General features: G+C 31.0%; 2 protein-coding genes across 4 annotated transcripts in view; one reads left to right on the top strand and one right to left on the bottom strand.

The window, feature by feature from the left end:
- LOC136988223 (heat shock protein beta-1-like) overlaps window positions 1–27673 on the top strand; it is a 165718-nt gene that overhangs the window by 58754 nt on the left and 79291 nt on the right. The gene's annotated exons all lie outside the window — the stretch shown is intronic.
- Klp67A (Kinesin-like protein at 67A) lies at window positions 247–26094 on the bottom strand. 3 transcript variants are annotated; one of them, XM_067285943.1, is made up of 19 exons: window positions 25982–26094; window positions 25286–25633; window positions 18906–19063; window positions 17389–17493; window positions 17179–17289; window positions 15647–15844; window positions 12101–12201; window positions 8567–8642; window positions 5344–5418; window positions 5051–5230; window positions 4879–4953; window positions 4558–4722; window positions 4369–4490; window positions 4135–4243; window positions 3895–4063; window positions 3528–3824; window positions 641–856; window positions 398–567; window positions 247–328 (listed from the first exon to the last, which is right to left on the bottom strand). In XM_067285943.1, exons 2-19 carry the CDS (start codon window positions 25620–25622, stop codon window positions 311–313), a joined length of 2682 nt encoding a protein of 893 aa, XP_067142044.1. In that variant the 5' UTR covers window positions 25623–25633; window positions 25982–26094; the 3' UTR covers window positions 247–310. The 3 variants fall into 3 exon arrangements, with proteins under 3 accessions (XP_067142044.1, XP_067142061.1, XP_067142052.1); XM_067285960.1 differs by having other exon boundaries at window positions 12101–12198; XM_067285951.1 differs by lacking the exon at window positions 25982–26094 and having other exon boundaries at window positions 25286–25681.

Below are 27673 nucleotides of genomic sequence, written 5' to 3'. Positions count from 1 at the left end.
TTTCTTCCCTGAATGATTACAATTACTTTATTTGCATAAACTTTTATACAATTATCTAAGATACATTAAAGTTTACAAAAAAAAATGCAGTCATGGTATATATTTATCATCATTCTGTATCAAAATATTTCTACATGTATAAACACACTGAGATCATGGAAAGCCAAACCAGGGCATGGGCACCGTGGCATAAAGATAATTATATATATATATATATATATATATATATATATAAATTTTTAAAACACATCAAAAACTTCACATAATTTATAAAGTTTAAAAGAGTATTAATATTTTATAATGTTTTTCACTACTTCCAAACAGGATTCTGAAAAGTAAAGCAATGTTGAAAGCTACATTTTAGCAATTTTTCTATGCAAATTATCTAAAAATTTACCTTTTTCAAAGCTTTCTTCTGAGCTGAATTTATCCTTTGTAACTTCAGCCTAGAATTAAGTGGCGTTCTTTTATTCTGAGAAAGCTTGATACAGTTTTCGGTAGCCGACTTCCGATGTCTCTCTGTTCTCAAATTTGCGAACTGAGATTTTCTTAATGTACCTAAATCGACTAAATAAGAATTTTTAAGGTTATAATATATATTTTTTTAAACTCATATTGTAAAATTTTTTAGAAATAATACCTTTCAAATTGTTTTGATAAACTTTATCCAAGATTGGAAAGCCTGTTGATACTTGTTTGTTAGAGTTTGACTTCATGGAAATATTTCTGTTTTGTTGTCTACGTAGAGAATTAGATAAAACTCTAACATTTCCTTTACATTTCTGTGTACTAGGAAATCTGGAAATTCTGTCTGGTGTATTTTGTAAATCTTGAAGCACTTGTCTTTGTTCTGGTTCTAGGGAAAAAGATTTTTTATAAGTCATATACCCTAATTCTAAAGTAGCTTGTTTTGTTTTGTTTTGTTTTATTTGTATATCGCAATGCAACACATGAGCAATCTGCTGAGGGGAATGCCTCCCAGGACGACTTTATGGGAAACCAGCCCCTATTTAGGTGTTACTAACATAAAGAAAACTCAAGAAACTCCACACGGCCAGCCCACTGGTAAGCCACAAACCCATTACAAACTACCAACGTTCAGTGGTTTTATCCACTCTGACACTAGTGGGCAAGAACTCAAGTAGCAATATCTTAAACAAAACTGGTAGCATTTATGAAAATAAACATTACATCAAAACTAAGGATCTCCTCATTTAAAAGCTATTCATAATTTTTCAAATATATCCTTAAAAAACAGTGTCTAATGTGGAAACACTTATTATTGGCCTGTATTTTTTGCACAGCACTTCCGCCAATGAACACGTTCTAATTCTATGCTAGAAGGGAGAATAACTAGCAACTTTTTGTAAATAAACTACAGTTTTTCTCCTTTCCATGTACTTTCACAGAATCATTTGACTCTTGTGCTATTGATAATTCTAGGTCATTTGAATTAAAATGGGAGAAATATTTCTTGGAATTAAACATTGAGTAATGGCCAAATTATGTTTTTCTTTATGTTTTCTGAATATGACACATCACTCGTAAAACAGTCACTAATAAACTATTAAAATAAGTCACACACGTTGAAATGATGCTTGGAGATTCAGAAGAAAGAAACAATACAGATTCTCTGCTCTAGCAACTATGGAATATTGCTACCTATTTGTACAAAATGCTGTAATAAAGTCATCATAAATATTAAAACATTAAACAAAGAAAATGTAAGTTACACATATTGTACAAATTACAATACAATACAAGTTACAAATGTATTTACACATAGTCTGCTATGAGTAAATACAAATATTGGCATCCCTATCAGGCATTAGAACTATGCCAATATCATTTATTTAATAAACATATTTATTATTTCATATACAAAACTAATCATTTCCTTTGGCTTATCAATTAATTTATTCATCTCAAAAGAGAAAATTCTTAGAATCTTATTCCATCTTGATTCTTTGCAATTGCAAAAATCTGCCCATTGAGTCCTGTGAAAAAAGAGGAGGTAAGCAATTGACATAGAAACAATTTACATGTGATGAAATTCAAGCATTAAGCCAAAGAAACTGTTGTAATTAATGATATCACTAACTTGAATAAAACAAAAATTCAAAATATTAATAATTCATCTACTTCTAAACAATTTATAAAAAATTTAAGGTTATCAATATAAATTACCTCAAATTCTTTAACTTTTAAAATGAACTGTAGTATACGTAACATATACTGTAGACACAATTATTAATAGTAATTAGGGTTTTAACAACAAATCTGTAATTTTAATGTATTCCTACATTGCATGAATTCTCATTTGCGTGCTTCCTGAATGTAACTCTTAATTAATGAATAAGTACAACTTACTAACATTTCATTACACTTTTTTCTTATTCTGAGAACTCAGACTTCTAGGAGTCTGAACACTTGTTTGATTAACATTGCATTACCCTAATTACCTCAGATATCTATCAGGTAAAAAAAACAGATAGACAATAGTCTTTTTACCTAGATAGATACTAGTTGTTTGGTACTAGTTGCAATGGACCATTCTGTTTCTAATTATGGCCCAGTGAAAGTAAATTATGCACTTGTTTTCCTATGACTATGTGTAGTGTATATTTGTGTAGTAACTGATGTATAATAATTATTTTTATCATTTATTATTTGGTTATGGTGATGTAAATAGTTTGTACAGTACATGCTAAAAACTTGCAACTGATGGTATGTTGTGGAGATTCAAATATAATTTATCACTTTCTACAGGTTATCTGTAAGTTTGTGTATTTTAAAATGTGCTTTCTGTAGTTTTTGTACTTATTCTTGGTCTTATTTAGTAATCATAATTCTTTTTCTCATTATAAAATACATCCCTAAATGCACAAGTATTTTGCATTCAGTTACAATCAGTTATATCAATATGATCCTGGTGGTTGGATGGACAATCAGTAAGAGGACAACCTATTGCTCTGGTGACATGGGATTCCATATGGCTCAAAAACCCCAGAAATTTTCAGAGGGCCCACCTGAACATTTTGGTCCTCATCTCTCACTATCCAGTTGTCCCATTGTGGGACCAGCCAAATCCAGGCTTGTCAAAAGGCTCTCTTAGTGCCCATAGAACAGAAAAAATAAAAGATCCTGGCTAAGACATTAGAATGCTTTCAGAGAATATGGATAAGAAATAAGAAACAAATCGCCTCATACTGTTCATGATAAATTTTGAAGTTTAGGCTTTACTTGAATCAGATCCCCACAGTAATAGACTAATACAAACTTCATATGTTCACCTGGCCAACAATTTTTAGCACATCAAAGATTTAAATTTTCAAAATACTACCACAAATGACTTTGTTCTTCTTAAACAGAGAAGTTTGTACATTTTAGATTAATTATTACCTCATTTTGATTTTATTCTTGTATCTCTATACATTAGAAAAAACCAAATATTAATTGTATGTTTATTACTTTTTAAAAAGATCTATTTTAAAATTTAATTTAAGTTATTAGTTTTTTTTACTTACTTTGACAAGACGTACATGGTGAAATTTTAGCAGAAATACTTAAATTTTGAACATTCTGAGGCGTAAAAGTGCAATTTAGATACATTGCAGGTGATGCATTAAATGTTTGATTCTGAATGCATGTTGCATAAGGTGAGATTGCTGTAAAAGTTTCATTTACTTTTGACAAAGGAGTTGAGGGAAGTGCAGAAGCCAATTCAGAAACAATTTCTGCATTAAATGTTTGATTTAGCGAACGCTTGGCATGCCTTTCAGATCTTGTTTCAGATTCATCATCCTCTCGAAGCCTTTTCAATGCTATAATAAACAAATAACAGTAGATTTTTAGATAATCTTTCAAATTTTTATTAAATAAAATTCATACTACCTGATGAATATTTGTTGACATAAGTAAAATTCATATTCATTTGTTTTGGAAGAGATAATGGTTTTAACGAATTTTCTGATGGATTGATTATATCTATTATATTTTCTAATTTAAATTCATCACTATCATCATCTTGATCTGCCCAAGCAACTCCTTTGATTCCTGTTGTCTAAAAACAGCAATGTATTTTGTTTCATAAAATTCATTTTATTCAGTCAAAAATTAAAAACAAATACTTACAGCTCGTATTACAGCATCATACTCAACTTGTAACTCAGATGTTGCAAAACCATGACTATTCAGTAGCAAATGTTCATGATGAACAAGATTTAGAAGTTTGTTTAATAACCTAAAAATATTTTGCAACGTTATTGAAATCTTAATTTATTACATATTTTTTTTTTATAAATTAATAAATGTGAAGAACTGGCACACTAAGGATGTATTGCTGATTTCATAAAAAAAAGCTCAGACCTATGGCATTTTGTAGATTCACTTTCTTGAAGCAAAATAAGCTCCTTAGAATGTTTTTCTTGCTGAGTAAGTTCTTCATTCCTCAATTGAAGATGATAATGTTTTAGATAATCAGAGACTTTCTGAAATGATTATTATTTTAACAACACTAATTCATATTCAATTGTTGCTATTGATTAAAATTTTTACCTGAAACAATTCTTTATTATTAGATATCTTCATCAGTTCTTTTTCCAGATCATCAAGAGCTTTAGTATTTACTTCCCATTCATGATCTAATTCTAATTTTTTAGTTCTAATATGATTTTGTTTATTCTGCAAGGATCGCAGTGAAGTATCAATCTTCGTGCAACTCTGAAATTATAATCATTTTTAATTAGGATAAATATCAATTGCATTCTTAATTTTAAAGCAATTAAAATTAATTTAAAATATTATTAATTAATATGTACGAGTTAACAACTTGTAAAAAAAATTTTAACACTTTTATCATACAAAAAATAAATTCACCCTATTCAAATTATGATCATCAAAAGATAACAATGCTAGTCTTTCCATTCCAATCATTTTCCAATGCATTTTAGCCTAAAAAATAATAATTATAATTCAAATTTTCATTTTTTAAGATTAAATACAGTAGTAAAAATAAATGTAAATCACACAAATTTTGCATTTGCATCACCTGTAATTGATGTAATAAAGCAATGTATTCTAAAATATTTTTCCTGAGTTTAATACGTTTGTTAAATATATTTTCGATTTTTTCTTTCCATTTATCCATTTCTGATGTAGAAACTGCTTGAATTTCTCCTTGATTTAACTTATCGTCGTATGTCTGAAGTTTTTCTTTCAGTCTTGTTATCTGTACGGATGTGATTTAGTGCAATTTTTATATTAATAGTTAAACTTGTTTTGTTTTTATGTTTTCAAGCTGTTAATATATTACTAATCCTAAGAAATATATTTAACACTTACCTCATCTCTTAAATCTTCTATAATTTTCACATATCTTGAAATGTGATTATCTACACTCATTATATTTTGTTTCAGCTATAAATTAAAAATTTTTTATTGTATTTAAATTCATAATTTGTCTACTGAATTTATAAGTATTATTAAATAAGTTACTTTCAATCATTACTTATTACGTTTTTTATTTATTTAACTACTGGTTTTACTAGTCATTTAATCACTAAGTCTTACAAATTTATATATTTTCCCTATCATTTTTCGGCTTCATAAATATAAATTAAATATTTTAGTTTTTTAATTTAATTTAATAATTCAGAAAAATTTTGAATCTGGGCTTCTTAAGCCAATATGGCTTAAGAAGCCTTGTTATTGGCCAATAACGAGCAAACATTTGGTGAATATTTGCTTGTTATTGGCCAATAACAAGTAGTGCAAATGATTTACTTGTGACCAATATTCAGTATTCACAGATTCACACACCTTATTGATATATTGTGCCGAATCAAAGAAGACAAACAGGCAATAATTAAGCAATTGACAAATATAGAATGTGTGAAGTTGGCTTTATAGTAATAGGAGAATATGTATGCTGAATGATCATCTGGCTGAATCTACTTTATTTGAATTATTTATTACATAATTATTATTACTAATAAGTTGGCATTTAACTAAACTAACATATTAATTTATTATTTTACTTAATGTATTTTTAGAAATTATTTCTCTGCCAGAATTCCATCTCTCTGATTTATCAAAGACAAAAATATATTGAAGATGGATAAATTAATCTGTAAAATGTTTCACATTTATAACATTTTATTTTCGTCAACAGATTGATTAGTAAATTAAATGATTCAAGTAATTTTGTATATCCATCTGATCACAGATTTAAACAAAATTTTAGACAACTTACTGTTGAAAATAGAAATACATGCATTTAATAATATAATTTGTAATCACTAACAATTATAAGTTAACCAACAAAATTTAAATATTATATCAGGTCAGTCCATAAGTTCATGCGTATTTTTATCTACAAAAAAGCAACAAAAATTTTTAATTAAATTTTATTTCAATCTATAATCTGTATTCACCATTATTTTGTACAATTTCTTGCCATCCTGATGGTAGCTTTTTAATCCTGTCTTCGTAAAATGATTTCGGTTTCGAATCAAAATATTCAGAAATAGCCTTTTTTACATTGTTCTCGTCCTCAAAAGTTTTCCCTTTTAAAAAATTCTGCAAACTGCAAAAAAGATGATAATCACTGGAAGCAATATCTGGCAAATATGGTGGATGAGGTAAAATTTTCCAGTTGTAGCTTTCAAGTTTCTGTACAGTTATTTTTGCAGCGTGTGGTCTGGCATTGTTAAGCCGGAAGCACACATGCGGCGCGGCAAGGAAAAGCGGCAGAATGACGTCACTTTTTCTCGCCGCAGAGGTCTATTTCGTGCCGCTTTTCTCATGCCGCAAAAGTTGGTCGAATTCCATCTTTTGCAGCGGCCGCCGCCAAGACGCGTTTCTATCAGCCAGTAACATTTCGTCTGGCAGTCACGTGAGAAAATACAATCACGTGGTGTTTTAATGGCGGAAAGTTCGACGTGGTTAACCGAAATAACTAACATCAGAATAAAGAGGAAAGAATAATAAATTTAACACAAATTCTACACAGATACAGTAATCATATATTATTTAATTCAAAGAACAAAACAACCAAATCTTACTCGAAATAGTATTCTTTATCGAGAGATCTTAATCGAAGAATAAGCCTATTTTGTACATCAGTTCTTTATCGATCCAACAAAATATCTCGGCAAGATTCTCGCCAATATAATATCTCTAATCCAAAATATTCATTCGAATCTTCGACAAAATCTTCTAGCTAAATAAAACGAGCCGTACAAAACAAAATTTGTAAACACGTGGATAGCGGCAGTTCGGTATCGTTCGCCATCTTGAATACTGAACGCATGCGCCGAAATGTAAACAGATTGCCGCTTGTGTGGTTGTGCTGCTGCGTGGTGAAGACGCGTTCGCAACACCGCTTTCGCTGCCGCGCCGCATGTGTGCATCCTCCTTTATGCTGCAAGAGAACCTGCTTTCTGTTCACTAATGACAGTCGATTTTTTTTCAATTTTTCATTTAAACGCTCTAATTGCTCACAATACATTTGAGCTGTAATTGTTTGATTAGGTTCTAACAGCTCAAAAGTGAATTACACCTGACATATCCCACCAAACAGACAAAAGAATTTTTTTTGGATGCAACCCACCTTTTGCAGTCGGTTTTGGCTGCTTGTCGCGATCCATCCATTGTCTTTTTCTCGTCACATTATTATAGAGTAGGGGTTTTCAAAGTGGGCGTTACTGCCCCCCTGTGGGCGGTGAGTAAATCTAGGGGGGTGCAGGAGGCAGGGTACTGAACGGTGACCAAAGGCAAAAGTTGGGGTCACTAATGGGTTAGGGGGCGTTGGGTATAACTTTATGGAACAAAGGAGCGGTGGATCAAAAAAGTTTGAGAACCCCTGTTATAGAGGATCCATTTTTTGTCTCCAGTAACCAGCTTACCAAGAAAAGGTTCTAAAGCAATATGGGATAAAAGAGACGTGCAAATGTTTACACGTTGTTGTCGGTTAGCTATTGACAGTTCATGTGGTATCCATTTTCCTAGCTTTGAAACTTTTCCGATTTGTTGTAGGTGTCTATGAACAGTTCCGTGGGATGAATTTAAACGTTCCACAATTTCATCAACTGTTAAAAATGGTTCTGCTTCAACTAGTGCAGAGAGAGCATCATCATCAAAGTCAACAGGTCTTCCAGTACGAGCCTTATCCTCCACACAAAAATCATTGTTTCTAAATCTTTCAAACCACTTCTGTGCAGTCCTTGCATTAATTACAATTTGATCATGTACAGTATTTATTTTTTTGGTTGCATTTGTAGCATTCTCACCACTTAAAAATAAAAAATACAAAACATGTCTTTTATATTTGTTGGTTACTTCCATTTTAACAAAAATAAACAACTGAAATGTTCACAATTCTGAACAGTATTATATGAATGAGATCCAATTTAACATTTCAGTGTAAAAATTATCACATTAGACTGACATTTTTAACAGCAAAACAAGATTTTTCTCAAGGTCATAAAAATGTGCATGGACTTATGGACTGACCTGATACTTACTATATATTTATTAGAGCTGTAAAATTTTAGAAGATACTTACATTTAATCTAATATTTTTGGCTCTGTCCGCATACTTCAGAGTATTATAGGTATCATCGTAACTCTCAGTTGTAGAGCTAATAAATATAAAATTCCAACATTAAAACATTAGTTTGTATCTTTTTATTATTTTTTAAAAATATTTATAGGCTATTTTATTCATTCATTCAAATCAAAAGCTATTTTAGAGTTTGCATATACAGTTACTAAAACTAAAGTTATGGTTTAATAAACAATGGTTTAGTAAACAACAACTAAAAAAATATTTAATACCACTAATTATTTTTTCTTTCTAAATGTACACATTTATATTGTAGCATTTGCATTATTTTCCAACAGATTTAGTTTCGATTTGCTCAGATGGTACCCTTTTACAGTATTAACCATATTTTTAACTTTTCCTTTTCAAAATATCATCATCAGTCCTTCTCTGTACCTTATTTCTTGACAAGAATGTAACAGATCAGAAAATTATAAGATAATATTATCCATTTATCAAAAGAGCCTCTAATAAAAGGGAAGTCTCCATCCACTTTACTTTTTCTATGTTGGCACCATTGTTTTTATTGCACCAGTCACCGGCTTTCTTATTTGAACATATAGAATATTTTTACTTAACAACTGACAGTACTAAATATGAGTTATCAATACTTTTTATGCTATCTGTCAGTATGGTGTACCAGGACATTACAACTGAAAAATAGCTCTAACTATAACAAATCATTAACTTAGTTTTGTTTTAATTAATATATCCTTATAAACAGAGGTGGCCAACTTCTGTGTACATAAGATCTACTTTTTATCTTAAAAATGTGTTGCGATCCACTTGTTGTCATAGGCATAGTCTAAATGGGGAGGGGAAGGTGTTAAATACATACTGTCTATACACTGTATTTCAGTACGAGGTACACTCCCGCAAGCTATGGGTAGATAAGCAAAATATGTGTTCAAAAATTATTATTTTTTATTTTTTAAATCACTTATTAAGTTTTTGAGATATAGGCTCATAAAGAAAATAAATTTCCAGACCCAACTTTTGATATTTGCAGCTACAAGTTTATTTCGTACAGGTGGTACCAAAAAAGTCTATTTTTCGACACTTTTTCAAGATAAATTTTTAGTAACTTAGAATATAATTTAATTTTTTTTATCAATTGCAATGTATAAGTTTTGGTACTATTTGTTTGTAAATATGAAAAAGTTGTTATAAAATGCACAGTATGACTGATAATTTGATTTTAAGATTTCACTTTTGCGATTATTTTTTGGCCAGGAAAATTTATTATGTAAGAATGATATAAGAGTGTTTTACTTAGTTTTTGTTAATCTATCAATAGCTCGAGAGAGAGTGCACCTCGTACTGAAACACCTTGTATATCTACCTACGTAAAAAATTATTTAACAAGCCAAAAAAAACTCACATCCAGGGGAATTAAAACAACATGAGTAATTATTGACAATATTAATTCAAATTAGCTACAGATAAAGACAGATTTAGAATTTATTTTATTACCTTAACATTAATGGGAAGACTGAGTTTACATGTCTCTAACCAAGGAATCATAATTAGGTGTATATCCTGACAAAGGTAATAATAATGAGTTTTTAGTATGAGAATTAGTCAGGACAGAATTTTGTTTAGTCTTCGTTAAAGTTAAGTATGAAAGTGCCGATTCACACACGTATGTAGATCCGAAACAAGAATAAATATATTCGCTATATAGTAGGATTTTTTCTCGGTTGATGTATGACAGTACCAAATATTCAAGCTAAATAGCTGTGTTTTTCTGAGTCGAGTCATAACTACATGCATACTGTTGCGTTTGCGTGTTATGTTCAGTTACAAGTGTAACATATTAAGTCAAGACATCGCGTGCGATCGACCAAAATTGGCTTCACGATCGACTTGTTGACCATCCCTGCTTATAAATATTCAATACAAATAATTTTTGTAGTATTTTATTAATGAAACAATTCAAGAATGTCATGTTTTGATATCAATAATTCTTTATGATTTTCAATAGCAATCGTATTAAAAATTAGTTTTAATTGTAAGATAGTTTTCAATAATTTAAATTTTTTATTTTAAATGATTTATCAATATCATATGTTATTCTTTTAACTAAGAAAAATGTTTTAACAAAATTATGAATTATTCAAACTTCCCAAATTCGAATAAATCAATTTCAAAATTAATATTATATCACAAACAGATAGCCTAAAAGAATTAGTAGTAATTCAGCATGAGTTGTTTTTACAAGTACTCAATGTACATGAATTCAATACAACAAACTGTTCTCTCTTCCCCATTTATAAGGTAAAATATTCAATACAACAAGCACAAATATATATATTTAAAAGATGAAATATTCTAATCGTGAGTGAAATGAGACAAATTCCCATGCACTCCAATCAGAACTCCTAGAATCAAGTTTCCATTATCTTTGTTTCATTCACTAGGGACAGTGCATACATCCAGTAATCTGACACTACTCAATTCTCGAGTATTACTGGCACTATTCCCAAATCATGGATAAGCTTCCCACTAGTTCAAACTCCAGTTCCCACTTAATTTGGACATTTTCTCTCTCTAAACAAAGCATGATATCAGGCTCAAGCTTGAATACTTCAGCTTGGGCATGATATAAAGGTTAAGTTGTAATCTGAGACTACACAAAATTTGCTTTCATTTCACATTTTCTTGCTTTTCTATATGTTTTTGATTAATATAATGTACTAATATGTAAATAAACAAACATATTCAACAGTTTAATCAATTGAAAAGAATATCTTACTTCCAATCTGGCAATCCCCTTATAATTCAATACTGTTCCAGCTTCGTGTATGTCAAATTACCAAAACTGTACTATATTTGTGCAGTTTACTAAACTGTATTTCTATATTAAAGAATTTTCTATCAGTGACTATAATTTCATTAATTAAAAAACAATTTTCTTTTACTCATTTTACTTGTTTTAACTAACTTTTGTTTTTACCATTAACTAGTTTGTTAACTTAAGTATTTGCTTATATCATGTTCACTTCTCTCAAATTATTTTCTTTTACATCAGTGAATACCTAATCAACTCTTTCATTTTATTTTATTTTATTTAACTTAAAACCATTGGTTGGTAAACTGACACTTTATAGCACTTTAATGGTATTTGGGGAGCATGGATAAGGCAACTAGATTATGCTAAAATGAGATTGAAATTTCAATCATAAGAAATAATGGAAAAGCTCATCCCTGTTTTCAGATTTTGATTTACAGGAGGTTTTTAAGGACGAGGCATGTTCATAAATCGAGGTCATACTGTAAATTTTATGAGTATGTTAAAAATATTCATATAAAAATTAAAAACTGCTAAACAGATTAATATAAACAGAAAACATGAAAAATCGAGTCGAATACATGTTAAAAATGTAATAAAGAAATACAAAGTCTTATTCGTTCCTTTTGGAATAATAATTATATATTTTTTCCTCTTATAAATTGTTGAATTCTATAAAATATTGAGTTTATGAATAAACTTACCTTATAGCAGCAATCATCACAGTTTTGCAGTTACCACCAAGAGAATCCTTTAATATCCTTGTAAGTTTACTATTTCTATATGGAATATGATTTTTATTCTGCTAAAAGATAAAAAAATATTTGAAATATTCTACAGGAAACCTTAAATGTCAAATGCTTTTTTAAAATTAATTTTATTCTAAAAAAAATGATACGTTTTTGTCAATTTATTTAATAATTCTGAAATAATTTTGAGAAAATTTATTTTGAATATTTAATTTCATAATTTCTGAAAATTATTAACACCAACACACAATCAAAAGCATTAAGTAGAATCAAACTCTTTTTGGCTTGAATGCATTTACTCAACTCAATGTTAAAATGTACATAAAAAATTATGTCAAAACAGAATATCTTATAAATAGTTTTATGTAAATATGCTCATTTCTTTAAATAACTAATTTTATAAATAATATCTAAAGTATAAGCTAAATATCCATCTAATACAAAAACAGTTAAATAATTAAAAGGGAGTACATTTAGTTTGCTTTGGATTTATTTTACACACTGTAAGCTTGTTATATTTTATATAATAATAATAAATGTATGTATGTAAAATAAGCTTTGTTTATGAGAGAATAAAGAAACTAATTGTTTCCATGATAAACTTGTTCAAAACTTGAATAGCGAGGTTGAGGCCAAAATTTTAAATGCAAAAATGTGTACGTCGGACGTTCGGCACCGCTTTCCTGTAAGCCTAGAAGTTTGGCAATGGTTTAGAAAGTCAGTGGAATCATGCACAACATTCCAAATGCCATTGCCAAACTTCTAGGCTTACAGGAAAGCAGTGCCAAACATCCAACGTACGCGTTTTCGCATTTAAAACTTCGGCCTCAACCTCGCTAATACTTCCATAAAATGTGAACAATTTAGAATAGTGTTAACCTACATAAAAATGTATAATCTCTGTCTCTTCTAGTTTCTTTACTTCAAATTAGTTTATTATTCATTATGACAACTGCCTCTCAATTATTCACTTGAACGAATGATTCGATGAATCATTTTTAACATTTCATATATCACAAGCATAGCAGTTCATAAAATAGATGCTGAATAAATACATGTTAGTGATTTAAGAAGTATTTAAAAACATAAAGAGATTCACTTGGGACTGATCATTTATTATAAAATGATCAGTCCCATGTTTAAAATGAAAAAATGAACTGAAACATGAACAAAACAATTCTTTATTTCATGATGAAGCGATCAACCAAGATATGTTTTACATTACCTGTTATTCAAATGTGACTGTGCAATCATGAGGTATTAAACAAGTGTTCAGTCCCAAGTAAATCACCCTGTAAAATCTGTTATTTTCAAACCATGTTTCAGCTATTTATACCTTGTAAATCTTTTATTTGTATTTGAATTAAAACTGTGATCTTTTTAATTGAGGCAGAGCATTAGCGAAGCCTCTTCTATGTGGCTTAAAGAATTGCATTCATTCCAAAAATCTGTTTGATTGATAATGATTAAACTTTGCCATTTCTTATTAACTGTGATGAGGAATCCAAAAATGCAATAAAAAATGGGAGTCTATGTCTTTGTTTTCAAGATGTAAAGTTGTAACCTGAGCACATGCAACAAAGCAATGTCGTGCAATGTTCCGTGGTCATTAACATGCCTTTTATGGGCTTATAGAATTGAGTTTGTTCTCAAAATTTAATTGACCAATTTTGATAAAACTTTGCTGTTTTCCACTAATTGCGATGAGGAATTCAAAAATGTAATGGGGACCATTCAAATGTAAAAAATAGGAGCATTGACTTCGTTTTTGGTATATAGAAGTACAGTAGAGAGTCGTTAATCGGAACCCTGGTAATCTAAACGATTTTCAGTTGGACTGTGTCGTGCTGAATCGAACGTTTTTGATACTAAATTTACTTCTAAAATATAATTTTCATGTTTTTATATTCTTCAATATATTTTATTTTGTTTGTACAAAATAAAGAAATAATTTTTAATGATACGATAGCCTCGATTTTATTATAAAAATTTTTGTTAGGCTTAAAATCGACAAAAATTCAACACGAAGCGACACGCAACGGAGAAAAATTCAACACGAAGCGACATGCAACGGAGAAAAATTTGAACATCGGACAGGTTAATGTATTTTTTCATACATAATCGGTAATCGGAACAAATCACTAATCTGAACAACCCCAATCGATTCCGATTAACGACTCTCTACTGTATTAAAGTGACAATGTCCATGCTATCTGATGTGACTGAACAAACCTAACAAAACATAGGGGGGGAAAAAAAACAGCATTGCAGGCACCTAACAGAAAATAGGCACAAAAAATGAACAAAACACAAAAACAAAGCAATTGATGGCAATTACTTTGTTCTTGGATCACATCTTTATGTCAGCAAGTGCAAGAATCATCTCTCCTGTGGCTGACAGGTACAAAGATAACCTCTTTTGTGAAGGCAAAGTTTACCAGTCCATGACCATCAGGTATAGAGGAAAAGTACAAAGATCACCTCTTCTGTGCCTAACAAGAATCATTTCTTCCTTTCTGGTGCCACTTCAATTCTATTGTGATATGACAAAGTCATGCAATGTCCTAGTAATTTATCGATAAAATATAACTAATTTTGAATCTTGTCTTTTAGAATATTATACACTGGCCTATTTTTTGAAATTATGAACTAAGAAAAGCAAATACAGATATTTAATCAATGAATAATCAATAGAAAAACAAAATTATGTACAGAATTAGAAAAATCAGTATACAGGCAGTTCTCTACTTATGAACATCCAACTTACAAACAAAGCCGACAGATAGCGGGTTAACATGAGCGTGAGTAGAGTACCTAGATATCAGAGTAGCGACACACGAGTCATTGCCGCCATGTTCTGTCGATCGACTGTCATCACGTGGTCTATGGGTTTACATTAAGAAATAACAATCCTTTTTAGTTTAATAAAGCATTTTATTCGTAAAAATGCTTTATTAAACTAAAAAAATCGTCATTTCTTAATGTAAACCCATACACCACGTGATGAGTCAACAGAACATGGTGGCGATGACTCGTGTCACTACTCTGATAACATAGGTACTCTAAGTGCGAGAGGTAGATGAGAGGCTTTTAGTTGAGTTTGGACTTTAGTCGTGTGTTAATTGTGTGTGGTGTCATTTGTTTACTATTAAAGTGCAGTTGGTTATTTTTTATGTACAGTCAAGTTTATTTTTTAAGTTTTACGTTAAAAACATTTACAGTACATACATATGTACAGTACATTTGTAGTTGTTTTAAATGAGTAATTTTAATAAATAATGTACACGTGATTGATTTGAATTTATACTTCCCTTTAACAATCTTAATTCAACATTATTCAAGTAGCCTAAACATTACATAATTGTAAAAACAACGTTGTATTTGAGTTTTTGCGCCAAACATCATCTTTTCGACTTGCAAACGACTGCTACAAACGAATTAAGTTCGTAGGTAGAGAACTTACTGTATTTTATTCTTTAATAAAAAGAAATAAATAATTACCTTTCTATCAGCAAGAGCATTAATGCAACTTCCAAGTGCTAATAAAGATCTATTAATATTTGCTCCTTCTCTAAGTCTTGCTGCTGCACCTAAAGCTACCTTTGCCTTTTCTGATCCAGCCAAGTCCACTAAACTCATTTTTGCAATTCGAACTACAGAAGATAAATCTTTGGTGTGTTCTTTTTGTTGTACATATACCTTTAAAATATTTCATCTCATAAATAAATTTATTTTAATACTTAGAATTATAATATAAATTCTGAACTAACCGATCAGAAATTAATCTATAGGAAAAAAAATTTAAAGTTTTCTTATATATTATATAAATAGGAAGAAAATTATTGTATTTAGGTAGCTTTTATTTTGAAAAATTTTATAAAAATAATGGAAGTAACAGTTAAATTCAAGCATATCTTTTCATAACAGCATAAATATATTCTTCCGAAATGATTAATTTTATAAATAATTGTACATATTATGATTTAATGTTATTATGTTTTGACTAAATTGTATTTGAGTCAGATCCGAACACAACATTTCTATTGTAATTACAATAGAAGACAAATGCTTGGCAATATTATTAATATTAAAAAAGACAAAGAAGGATTTTTGCTCAACTTTCCCAGTACTCAAACGGGAGGTTAAGGGGATCATTAAGAAGTCAAATAATTTTCAATTACACTACGATATAAAATTTAAGTACTAACAAATGCTTAAAAGGAGTAATTTTATTAAAGTATGGTAAAAATCTCCATTTAAAAGACACTAGGAACTAGCCAAAAGTTAAAATTGTTTATGGCGACAACTGTTATAAGATCTTATTAAAAAAGTAACTTTTATATTATTATTAATTATTATAAAACAGCCTAAATTTATGGGTGGAGATGAGTTTTGAAAAGTATTGTAAATACCAATAATGAGTAAACTTTTCATTAAGTTTGACCCCATTCAAGATACGACAGATGACCTCCTATTGCCTCACCTGCTTCTATATTCTAAAACTGGTTAATGTAATCCTTGGTGCCAAGATGGCAGCTCGTCTCTGATTCCAGCAAGGAAACAGCGGGACGCACGTTCTAACCTAACCTAACCCATTCTAATAATTTGGTTGCTAATAATTATGGTAATTTATTAGAATAGGTTAGGTTAGGTTAGAATGTGTGTCCCACTGTTTCCTTGCTGGAATCAGAGACGAGCTACCATCTTGGCACCAAGGGTTACATTAATCCTAAAATTTAACAGCATCAATACACCTTATATACAGGAAACAAAGCCAAATTTCATTTCTTAATCTTTACCCCATCCTGTGTTATTAAATGAAATAGATGTCAACGTACACTCTGGAAATGTTTTCCTTTTTTCTTACATTTTGAGTTTAAAGGGTCTCAAAATGTTGAAATTTGCAAACACCCAGAGGGTCAAATTTGTCAAGGTTACAATACTTTCTAGTGTTGTGTTATAACAGCTGGAAAAGTAAAACGAACAAATGTCCATTCAATGTATAAAACAAATTATTTCATTAAATAATTTACCTGAAACACTGCATGTGATCGTGATGATTCTGAATTTGCATCAGTTGGATGTTGAGTTCTATTACAGTTACCTTGCTGTAGTAAATTTAAGAGATGACCAGCTCCATTTGGCTGACAATGTATGACAAAAGTTTTAATACAAAATAAATATATTTGCCTAATTATACATTTTAAAATATCGACAATTGACTAATTGATTATCTTTATTACCTCGTGATAGGAGAGACCATTAACTACAACACCCCTTTCTGGGTCTTCTCTAACTATCAATTGATTTGATGGATTCAATAAATCTCTGACAGTTTCGTTGTAAACCTATAACAAAATTAAAGACATTCTTCATACAAATATTAAATTTTAGCATTTAAATTCTTCAAATAACACTCATTTTTAATTAACAAATCCTCAGATGACCTTCATGTTTATAAAAATTAATTAATTAGCATAAAACCCAAATAATTATTGAGTTGATCAAAAAATTCATTCATGTTTTTAGACAAAAGTAATACTCAAATAGCTTTATTAAATTAGGTATGCATCTTTGTTTTCTATAACTTTAGCACATCTGTTGGATAAATCCATTGTTTCACTTGATAGAATTTGGACATTTCTTCAAAAAATATCACCACAGTTTTTCACACAATCCAAGTTATTCAACTACTTCCCCTGAAACTATTTCACATAGATCAAAATAAGTGGTAATCTGAATGTGAAAGAACTGTAGAATATGCGGAAGGCAGAAAACATTTCAATAATTTTATTCAAGTCAGCAAAGATACATGCAGTCTTGCATTGTCATGCTGAAAAGACACTTTCTCCTTGTTATTGTTGGCTATTTTCCTTCAAAGGCTACTCTGCATTATTGATCTGATTTTGAGATAGCAGTTTATAATTGATAATGTCCTGCCAATCCCATATTGTGTTCAGCATAACCTTCCCTTCATGTGAACTGGCTTTTGATTACATTACAGAGAAGTCAGTTGACTTTCTCCATGATCTTTTCCACTTCACATCATCATAAACCATCCATTTGCATCATTAGTAATTAGATGCTTTAAGAACAAATCCATCACATTTCGGCAAAGAATCACAGACATATATTCGATCTATCAGATTTACACTTAACTATTACCCAAACATCATAACACAATATGTATTCTAAGCTGTGTAAGTAGCCAATAACTAATACAGTGGACCCCCGATATAACGCACATGTTGGGTGGGAAACAACACCCGCATTATAAGGTGAACCGCGTTATACTGAGCGGCGTGGTGTAACGCAGTTTACCTCTTTACTTTAGCAATAATGTCAAGCTTTTCTTTCACACTGTAAGCTTTTCTTTTACTCATCATGCATACAATAATTAAACACTATTCAAAATACATGCAGAAACTCAATACATACACAATTACTCAATACGCAGTAACAATAAAATGCACTACTCACTAACGCCGCACAGACCCGTATAAACATGGTTGAGCTTATCGCGTTGCGAACATTGCCCGTGCTATAACTGAGTGTGTAGTATAGTGAGCAGTGCTATAACGAAGGTCCACTGTACCTTAGAAACAAATAACCCTTCTAATTTTCCTGTTACACCACTAGAAAAGCTGTGGGTTCTGTTGAATTAATGCAGTGATTGTATCATCATCAACAAATAAACTAACTTTTTGATCAACCAAACATTTTGTAAAAAATTAATATAAAAAATAATATAAAAACTAACCTCTAAGTAAGAGACTTTTATCGTAAAAATCTGATCATCCTTTATTTCTTCGATTCTGTTATATAATTCCATAACAGTCATAAATACTATCCCAGGTTTAAATGATGATCCTAACATAGTAAACGTTTTTCCTGCACCAGTTGCACCATACGCAAACACTAACATAATTAAAAAATTTTATTAATATTCAAATTTTATAGCTTAGTCAAAAATATAATTAGGTTTCAGTGTAAAACTGAAACAGTAATCCACTTTCATACAATGATACATGTACTGTACTATGTAAAGATGGAATATGATATAATTATAAGCAAAAATTATGCTCTATTCAAATAAAATACAAATCTTATCTTTATTTGAATTTATAATTTCAAATGTAAAAGTACTTGATTCATTGCATTCTTTTAATTGAAGATGACTTGAACTATGGTCAAAAACACTTTTAATCAATCAGTTTTGATAACCTAGACTTTAGCAGTTTGTTTATTTCTTATTATTATTATTAGTATTAAATTAAAAAATTTAAACAAATAATTTAATGCAGCCACTTTGGTCTATAGACTGACCTAATCATTTTTCCAAAATACAATTTGATGCTGTTTAGCCAGAGAAGAATATTTTCATGCATTATGTATCTCTTACATTAGGTTACCAAATGTCTAAAATATTTTGAAATACAATTTGGAACACTATTATCTAAGGTAATATTTACAGGATAAGTGGATAGGCATAGATCATCTGTGATTGTTTAAATGGTCTTCAGATCAATAACTTTGACTACCAATGACTTCAATCTAATAACTCATTATTTTTAAAGCAAATAACTCTGCCAAACACAGGCATTACACATTGTGAAAAATCTATCATCATCCACCCATAAAATTTATCCACTTGGAATATTATGTGAGGTCCCGGACAGGTCCAAACCTCCACTGAAATTTGCATTAAAAGTATTATTTTGTTAAAGGGAGGAAAAAACTGTCTGTTTTAAAGTCGCAACTTGATGTCATAAACAATAGAAGAAATGTGAGACCCAAGATCAGCCATCTCCAACTGGGAGATCAGATTCACTTCGAGTTTGACCTCTCCCTCAATCCAAGTTGGAATCCTGTTACATTAGTAACAGGCAAGCGACCACTTGAAAAGTGAGGATGAGGAAGAGCAACCAATCAGAGTGGGCAATCAAGGGTGAAACTTTATTTAATCCCAGTCTTCAAGGACACAGCACACTATCTGTAAGCGTCAAGGTGGCTATTTCCTGTACTTGTCAACAAGCAGGTATTTTCATCTTAGTCTCCTTAGTGCTCCAAATGTTGTCATCAGAAGCAACAAGAGCAATGAAGTTTCCATGGGTGCCAGGAAAGTTCCATCAGCCACCAACTTGCCGCTGCTCCAGGACCGCCTGATGGACGAAACTTGCATAGGAAATCAGCGCATCTGAACATTTGGGACATTTGATAAATTTCCTTTTTGTCATCTAGCAAGGACTCCTTTTATCCATGTAAGAAACTTTTGTATTAATAAACGGTTTTGTAAAAGACACTTTTGTATTCTCTGCCTCCTATGTCCTATGCCTCCACCCACATACATGAGCACCCCTAGGTCATCCCTGACAAGGGGTAATGATTTTCCCCCTGTGAGTCAGCAAAACACAACTGTACATTTGTCTTCAACTTGGTGTACAACTTGTCATTTCTTGGAGTCAGAGTCATTATGAAACTGTTAACTTCTCAATTTGTTAAGATTGTGATAAAGATGCACAGACTTGGAGCAGGATCAAATTTTTAAATCTATCACCATACATATGGCTGCACAAAGAAAATACCATGCTAAATAACCAATTTAACCATGTACACATTGACATCATGGGTTCTCCACTGTATGGCTACTTGCACTGTCTAACAATGATCAACAGATATGCATGTTGTATAGACTATTCTAATACAGTATTTCTGCTGATACTGTCTAGCCACTGTATTTTACAACTAGATAACATTATATGAACAGTTACCACCAATCAGGGAGGGTAATTCAAACTGCACTTGTTCCAATTATTTACCAAATTGCTAAGAATCAAACAAACCTTCCAATCCTCATGCAAAAAGCTTAGTGGAAAACAGCAATTGCACCCATTAAAGCTGATCTAAAAGATCATTCAATAATCATTGGACAGAGGTCTTACCAACCATATTGCTGGGAATGCATTCAACATTTAGAGAGGAAATCAATGCAACTGTGCTAAACTGGTGTATGGCTCTACTCTGTCTCTTGGGTTAATTTTTCAAATCAACTGTAACTGACAGTAATGCAGCAGTTCTCTCAACAACTGATAAATATTATGAAACAACTCAATAAGTAATATCTACTCTAACAATTACAACAGAAAATAAGCTTTCATACATGTATTCATCAAGCATAATGCCACAACCTTGTTACAGCCACCATATGATAGATCTTTCCAGTGCTGGACAAAACAGATATGATGTTTAATACACACACACACCAGAAAAAGTATTTATATTGGTTGATATGCCAAAATCTGCACACTTGCTGGAAGAAGCACAACCAGAAAATGTAGCTACTGCCAGAACTAAATACATATGAAATATCAGCAGCAAGCATGTTACCAGACATTCATAACCAATAGTCCCAAAGTTACACATTTGAGAAGGTAGGTACATTTTCCTACACATTTTCAATAATATTAGCATAAGTTCCTTAGCTAGACTGGAGCTATGGTCTTTTATCCTACAATACCGGCCTGCCTGATCTACTTTCATAGTGCTCCATGAGGACTGCAAATTGTATCTTTCTATAAATAATAATTCAGCTGTGTTGAATAACTGTATTGTCATAGTTAAAGAGGAAGAGGATTTATTACTGTTTTCATAATATGATTTATGTTTTTACATGGTCTTACTCAAGACAGACCATTCATACAGTTAACCTTCACTGATTATAATGTTGTTTATCATCTTTGTCCAGGAGCAAAGTCCATTCTTAACAGCAGCAACTTAATTAAAGCTCCTGGAGTGTTATTGATGGAGGTTGATAGAATAACCCTTCTCCCTAGAGCATCCAACACATTTTCTACAGGAATTTGGTTGACATTTTGCTAGAAATTCCTTACAACAAACACTTGCACTCTCAAGAAAGTCATTACAAGAATAGCTATATAGGAATGGTCATTATCATTCATAAAAATAACATCTGTGCTCACAACAACTCAATAAGTTTCAAATCAGATTCCAAAATCTCCTCTCTTTACCTTCTCCACATATTTTCATGGAGCTTAGTGTGACCATTAGCATAATGCAACTCCAGTCACAATACCACCACTTGCAAACTGGTCTCTTTCCGTAATGTTCATGGAAGTTTATCAAGTTCTGGACATCTCCAGATTCTAATCAAACAAGAATTATTCTATAGAATAATTAGAATAATAGACTGTACCTGAACTCATCCACGAACAGAACATTGTCCCATTCATTCAAATCCCAATATCAATGTTCTTAATCTCATCTTAAACAGACACTTTTATGCCCTTGAATCAATATGAATAAACTTTTGCCATACTGGGTATCTGGCAAAAAGATTATTTGCCTGAAGCCTCCTATAGACAACTTTTTGAGAAACAGTCTACAGGTAGGTCTCAGACTGTAGACAGCTCAATAGAGAGCTATCTTCCAGACATTCTTCTATTACAATGTGATGTTAACATCAAATATGCAATCTGTAAAATAGTGGTAACTCTTGGATGCCCACTTTCTGGTTTACATCTCTTATGTTCTTTAAAATCTGGCTTAAAGTCTGCAGCACATTTAGAATCCTGGACATATATAGATACATATGTGTAACTGCTAAAGCTTTCCAATAATTCTTCCTTTCATAAAACTGTATGTGGCATCTTTGTGGCATTGTCATTATCAGTACCATATAGTAAAACAAAATGTCTTCAATGGTTATAGGACAACAGAAACAATGCCATGTTTATTGCTGTATTTATGGAGTCTGTATATTTTGCAAAAATTTGTGCTTTTTAATGAAACATCTGACTACATCTCAATATTATTGTCTGAAAACATTTACATAAAGATCAAAAGAGATCAGCATAATTGAGAGTGTAATTTTAAAAAATTTTTGCTCTGTAGATTTGACAATTATGCCTAATTTTTGGACATGAGTGTATTAAGTCTCAACATTTTCTATTCCATGCTCCATAAGCTCTAGCAGTAGCATTCATTGAGAGCATAGTAACCATCATTACTAGCAGAGTGAAATCTTAAACTTATTTTGCCACAGAAATCACAGTGCTTCCATTCTAGGAAAAGTCAACGAAGCATTTCCTTCTTATGCATATTTTACTTATTCCAAGGGTTGTCTTATGGTATGTTTTCAGACCATGTAAAAGTATCATTATCACAAAGTGATATAAATTTCCAATAATGTAAACATTGTCACACATTATACATATTTAATACTTAGTTTAATACTAAAGTAATGCAAAGTTATTATTTTGTACACATAAAACAGTTTAATTTCTGCAATGTTGCATTCTATTTTTGAGATATTTTGGACTATCATCATCACAAATCTCTCACTTCCACAAACTGCATACATTTTTATGTGACAATATGATAGATAATACTGTTAATACAAAGTCCAGTAAAAAAGGAATGATTGTATTGCATAAGAAAAACAGCTTTCCAGTATTTATATGAACATTGTCAAAAGTGAATTTTATTACAGGATGATTACTTTGAATGCCAGTAAAGTTTTGCATAAGAAAAACAAAACTTTACTAGCATTCAAAGTAATCAACCTGTAATAAAATTCACTTTTGACAATATTCATATAAATACTGGAAAGCGTTAGAAAATCTTTTGGTATTGCCTTCATGATAGATAATCACACTCGCCTGAATGTCTGGGATCTCTGCAAATTTCACAAAAGCTTTTGAACCAATCGTAAACACACTTTTTTGTGACTTCTTCATCTCCATAAACAGATTTCAGGTGCAGTTTCTGGTGCAGTTTTACTTATCTTAAAGCAGAACTTTATGTCGATTAATTGCTCCATTTCTTGCTAATGACAACTGTTGCAGACACAGCTCATGTAATCATCAGTGTGCACAAGATACAGGTTTCAACTGGTCAAAAACAAGTCCCAACTTGGTAGTGCAATAGCTGGGCTATACTCTGCATCTAGTTTATCCAAAATCACTCACTTTAATAGTAACATTTCCATTTATCAAGTTTTATTGTCACTCCTTGTATATACTTCATCAAGCAACTAATGAATTTCATCAGCAAATGTGTGTTTAACTCAAACAAATCAGATAATCAAACAAAATGATAATCACAGTAGATGTGAGTCATCTGATATATGCTTTGTCTATTAACTTAAGTACAAAAAAGTTCTATATGCCAGAAAACTGAGTTGTAATATACAAATAAAAACTTTCTAACCTTGAAATTCTCTAACAGACTGATGAAAGTCCAGAAAAACAAGCATTAAAGCAGTGTATAAACTTTAAGGAAGAGAAGCAGATTTCACAAGCATGGCAAAACCTATTTGATACGTCATTATAAAACTGCTTTACAAGCAACATCTATGCTAGGGAAAGGATAACTAGTCATGATCCACAAGATAGATTAGTAAAATTGTCTGAAACATAGTATGTTAGAGGCAAGGTTATACATAAGAGGAACTCAGTAAATTTTAGTCAAATATCTGAGTAAGATGGCTGAAAGTTAATGATACCACTGAAAGCTATAATATATTTACTCTCATGTAAAAAATTTCATGCAGCTAGAAGCATTGTGGCTGTTAGATGGCTCTTATAAAAATGACACTTCCTACCATTTCTCAAACAGCCTATCAAGAAGATTGAACTACCTGTTTTAATTCTTAGTTTAGAAGAATGCAACTCTGCATCAACACTGAGAAAGAATATTTAAAAAACTGTAAAAGTTTCAGACCTTTAGAGTTGAATAAATGTATGCGATTGTAAAAATTTCTTGAGTGTCTCTTGTACTAAAACATAATTTCAATAGCTAATAAATATAGGAGATTCTCATTAACAGTACTTTAAAGTACATATACTAAAGTGTAGAGTTTCTGTCAGTACATCAAAAACTGGTGATACTAACAAACAGTTGAAACTTATGATGTCTGTCAGTACCTAAAAATCTCATGTAAAACTATATAATTAGCTTATTTATCTATTACATTCTATGATAAATATAAAACATTCCATATATAGGCCTAATATATCTTCATTTACCAACACTCCACATTGGAAAACAAAAAGCTCTCTTGTACAGAAAACATTATAATATACATAAACATCAAACTTTAGATAAAAGAGAAATACTTACCAGAGCAATTTATTCCGTTTAACAATTCATTAATCATATTTTTAGTAGTACATTCAAACACTTCTTCGTTTGTCGAATCTTCGCCAAATACGTGATCGAAGATGAATTTCGTATCTTTATTGGGTCTCCTACTGAAATCGCGCACGGAATGCTTCTGCCCTTGAAAGTAAAACTCTATTTCCTCCTTGGGATCGAAGATCAGCATTTTGGAATCCACCGTTCTGATAATTTTGCGATCGTTAATCCCCGACTCTAACGCCGGACGAACTCTAACCACCACTTTCACACAAGTGGATTCATCTTTGCCATTGGGACCATTCTTTTTGCAGCCAGACATTATTTTTGTTCCTTAAAAATGAAACATATTGAGTTATTTACTACATGCATTCATGTTACATATCCAAAATGGAAGTAATTGATGATATATACAGAATAAGTCATAGGTGTAAGTGTAATAAGTAATGAAGGTTCACATTACTCATCAATTTTTTAATGATAATAATTGAATTTAATAAACAGCATGCAAGATCTGTTCCATGTAAGGGATGATACTTCAATTTTTAACATTTAAACTACAACATAAAGGAAAATTTCACATTTTGAGTTATTTTATGGAGTAATTAAGTAAAATATATTCGTTTATAACTTTATTTAATAAATTAAACGTTCAGTTTTTGCCAAAGATATAAAACTTACCACATAAACAATAATTCTTTAAAACAGATCAAAATTCACTTTTAAATCAACCGAGAAGAATCTGATTGGACAATTTCAAACGTGAGCGATCGCTCTTCATTGGACGTATCAAAAAATGTTTTATCGAGTAAAACGTTTAAACTTTAATTTTATATTAATATTACATTTATAAAAGGTAATTATAATATTTAATAGTTGTATATTTTTATTTTAATATTTTACTTATTATAATCGACATCTTCGCTTTGTCTATATATATATATTTTTTTTTTAATCATCTGCCAGATGATTTATTATCAATAATAATGTGACTAAACTTGAATCTAAATTAATAATACAAGTTTAAATATTAAAATAATGTTAATTTTAAAAATCTTTAAATTAATAATAATAAAATTTAAAATTATAAGTAGTTTCTGACAGTAAACGTTTTTAAAAATTTTTACTGGTTTGTGGGCCTTTTAATTAATAATTATATCTAAAATGAGTTCGGCCAGGCCCACAATAAAGTGGCTGGATGGTGAGAGGGGGACCCGACATATCTGTCCATGTAAATTTGCTGTGGCTGTTCATCCCTCAGGGCGGCGGGCTAACACTATCTCGGCCATCCGCCCGTTCCTAAAAATAAATGTATATAAATATTTTATTTCATAATTAACAATTTATTTATGAAAAATTTAACTTGAAATTAAATTATTTTGTTTAAAATTATTTTTTTTCGCTTTGTGATTTAGTGAACATGATCATAAATCGGCTAAATAAATAGGTCGCAGCATAATGTAGCAACTCACTTTTTAAAAAAAAAACTCTCTCCGCCCTGTGGGCACTAAGAGGGCCTTTTTAGCAAACCTATTATGGATTCGACCAGGCCAACAATGGAGCGGTTTAATGGTCACTGGACCCAACATATCCGGACGACCATTCCTGAAAAATTACAGACCTTACTATTGCAAAGGATCCGATTTCGGATCCTGTCCCAACCTTTCTGCGTGAAATAGTAGTGGGGATTGAAACATAAGTTCCATTCTCCCTCATATATACTCTCTGAACTCAATTGTAAATCAAGCTTGTTCATAGTAATAAACGTGATTAGAGTCTATCGGATAACGTTTAGTAAGACGATGTACAGGTATACCTCGACTTACGTCGGTAATTGGTTCCAGGAGAGGCGACGTAAGTAGAAAAACGACGTAAGTCGAATTTACTTGTGTAATTACGACGTAAGTCGTAGTTTCGACTTACGTCGTAACTAAACGCCAATAATGGAGGAAACGCCAATAATGAGCACTTAAAGACCGCTAAATAAGACGACAATACAGAAACACAGATGTTTTCATGGTTCGTTCCCTAGGATTTATGATGATTGTATTAACATTTACTGTAAATGTACATATTTTAATATGATTTTATGTGCTTTCAACGCTTTTCTAGTGATATTACGACTTCAATGTTTATGGCGGACGGATTTAAAGTCGAATAAACTGACTTAAACTTGATTTTTATTTTTCCATATACTTTTTTGACAAACGACGTAAAATCGGGAACGACGTAACTCGAGAGGGACATAAGTCGAGGTATACCTGTATTGTGTTCAGAATCACCCTTTACTATGTAGTTAGTAGATGACCGATGCAATAAGCCTGCTTAACCTGTCGGTCTGGAGACCCGAGTTCAGGTCCGGTTCCTGGTCAG

Source organism: Centruroides vittatus, unplaced genomic scaffold, assembly GCF_030686945.1.
Source record: "Centruroides vittatus isolate TY-2023 unplaced genomic scaffold, ASM3068694v2 contig_1246, whole genome shotgun sequence".
Taxonomy (NCBI): Eukaryota; Metazoa; Arthropoda; class Arachnida; order Scorpiones; family Buthidae; genus Centruroides; species Centruroides vittatus.
Note: the sequence above shows the minus strand (reverse complement) of the source record. Positions and strands in the feature narration are given on the sequence as shown.

Excerpts from the sequence above, each read along its gene's own strand:
- Klp67A (XM_067285943.1), bottom strand. The coding sequence starts at position 25,622 with ATGTCTGGCTGCAAAAAGAATGGTCCCAATGGCAAAGATGAATCCACT. Across the intron at positions 15,845-17,178 it reads GATCACATGCAGTGTTTCAG|GTATATGTACAACAAAAAGA; the intron begins GTAAATTATTTA and ends AATATTTTAAAG. Across the intron at positions 5,231-5,343 it reads TAGAAGATTTAAGAGATGAG|ATAACAAGACTGAAAGAAAA; the intron begins GTAAGTGTTAAA and ends ACATCCGTACAG.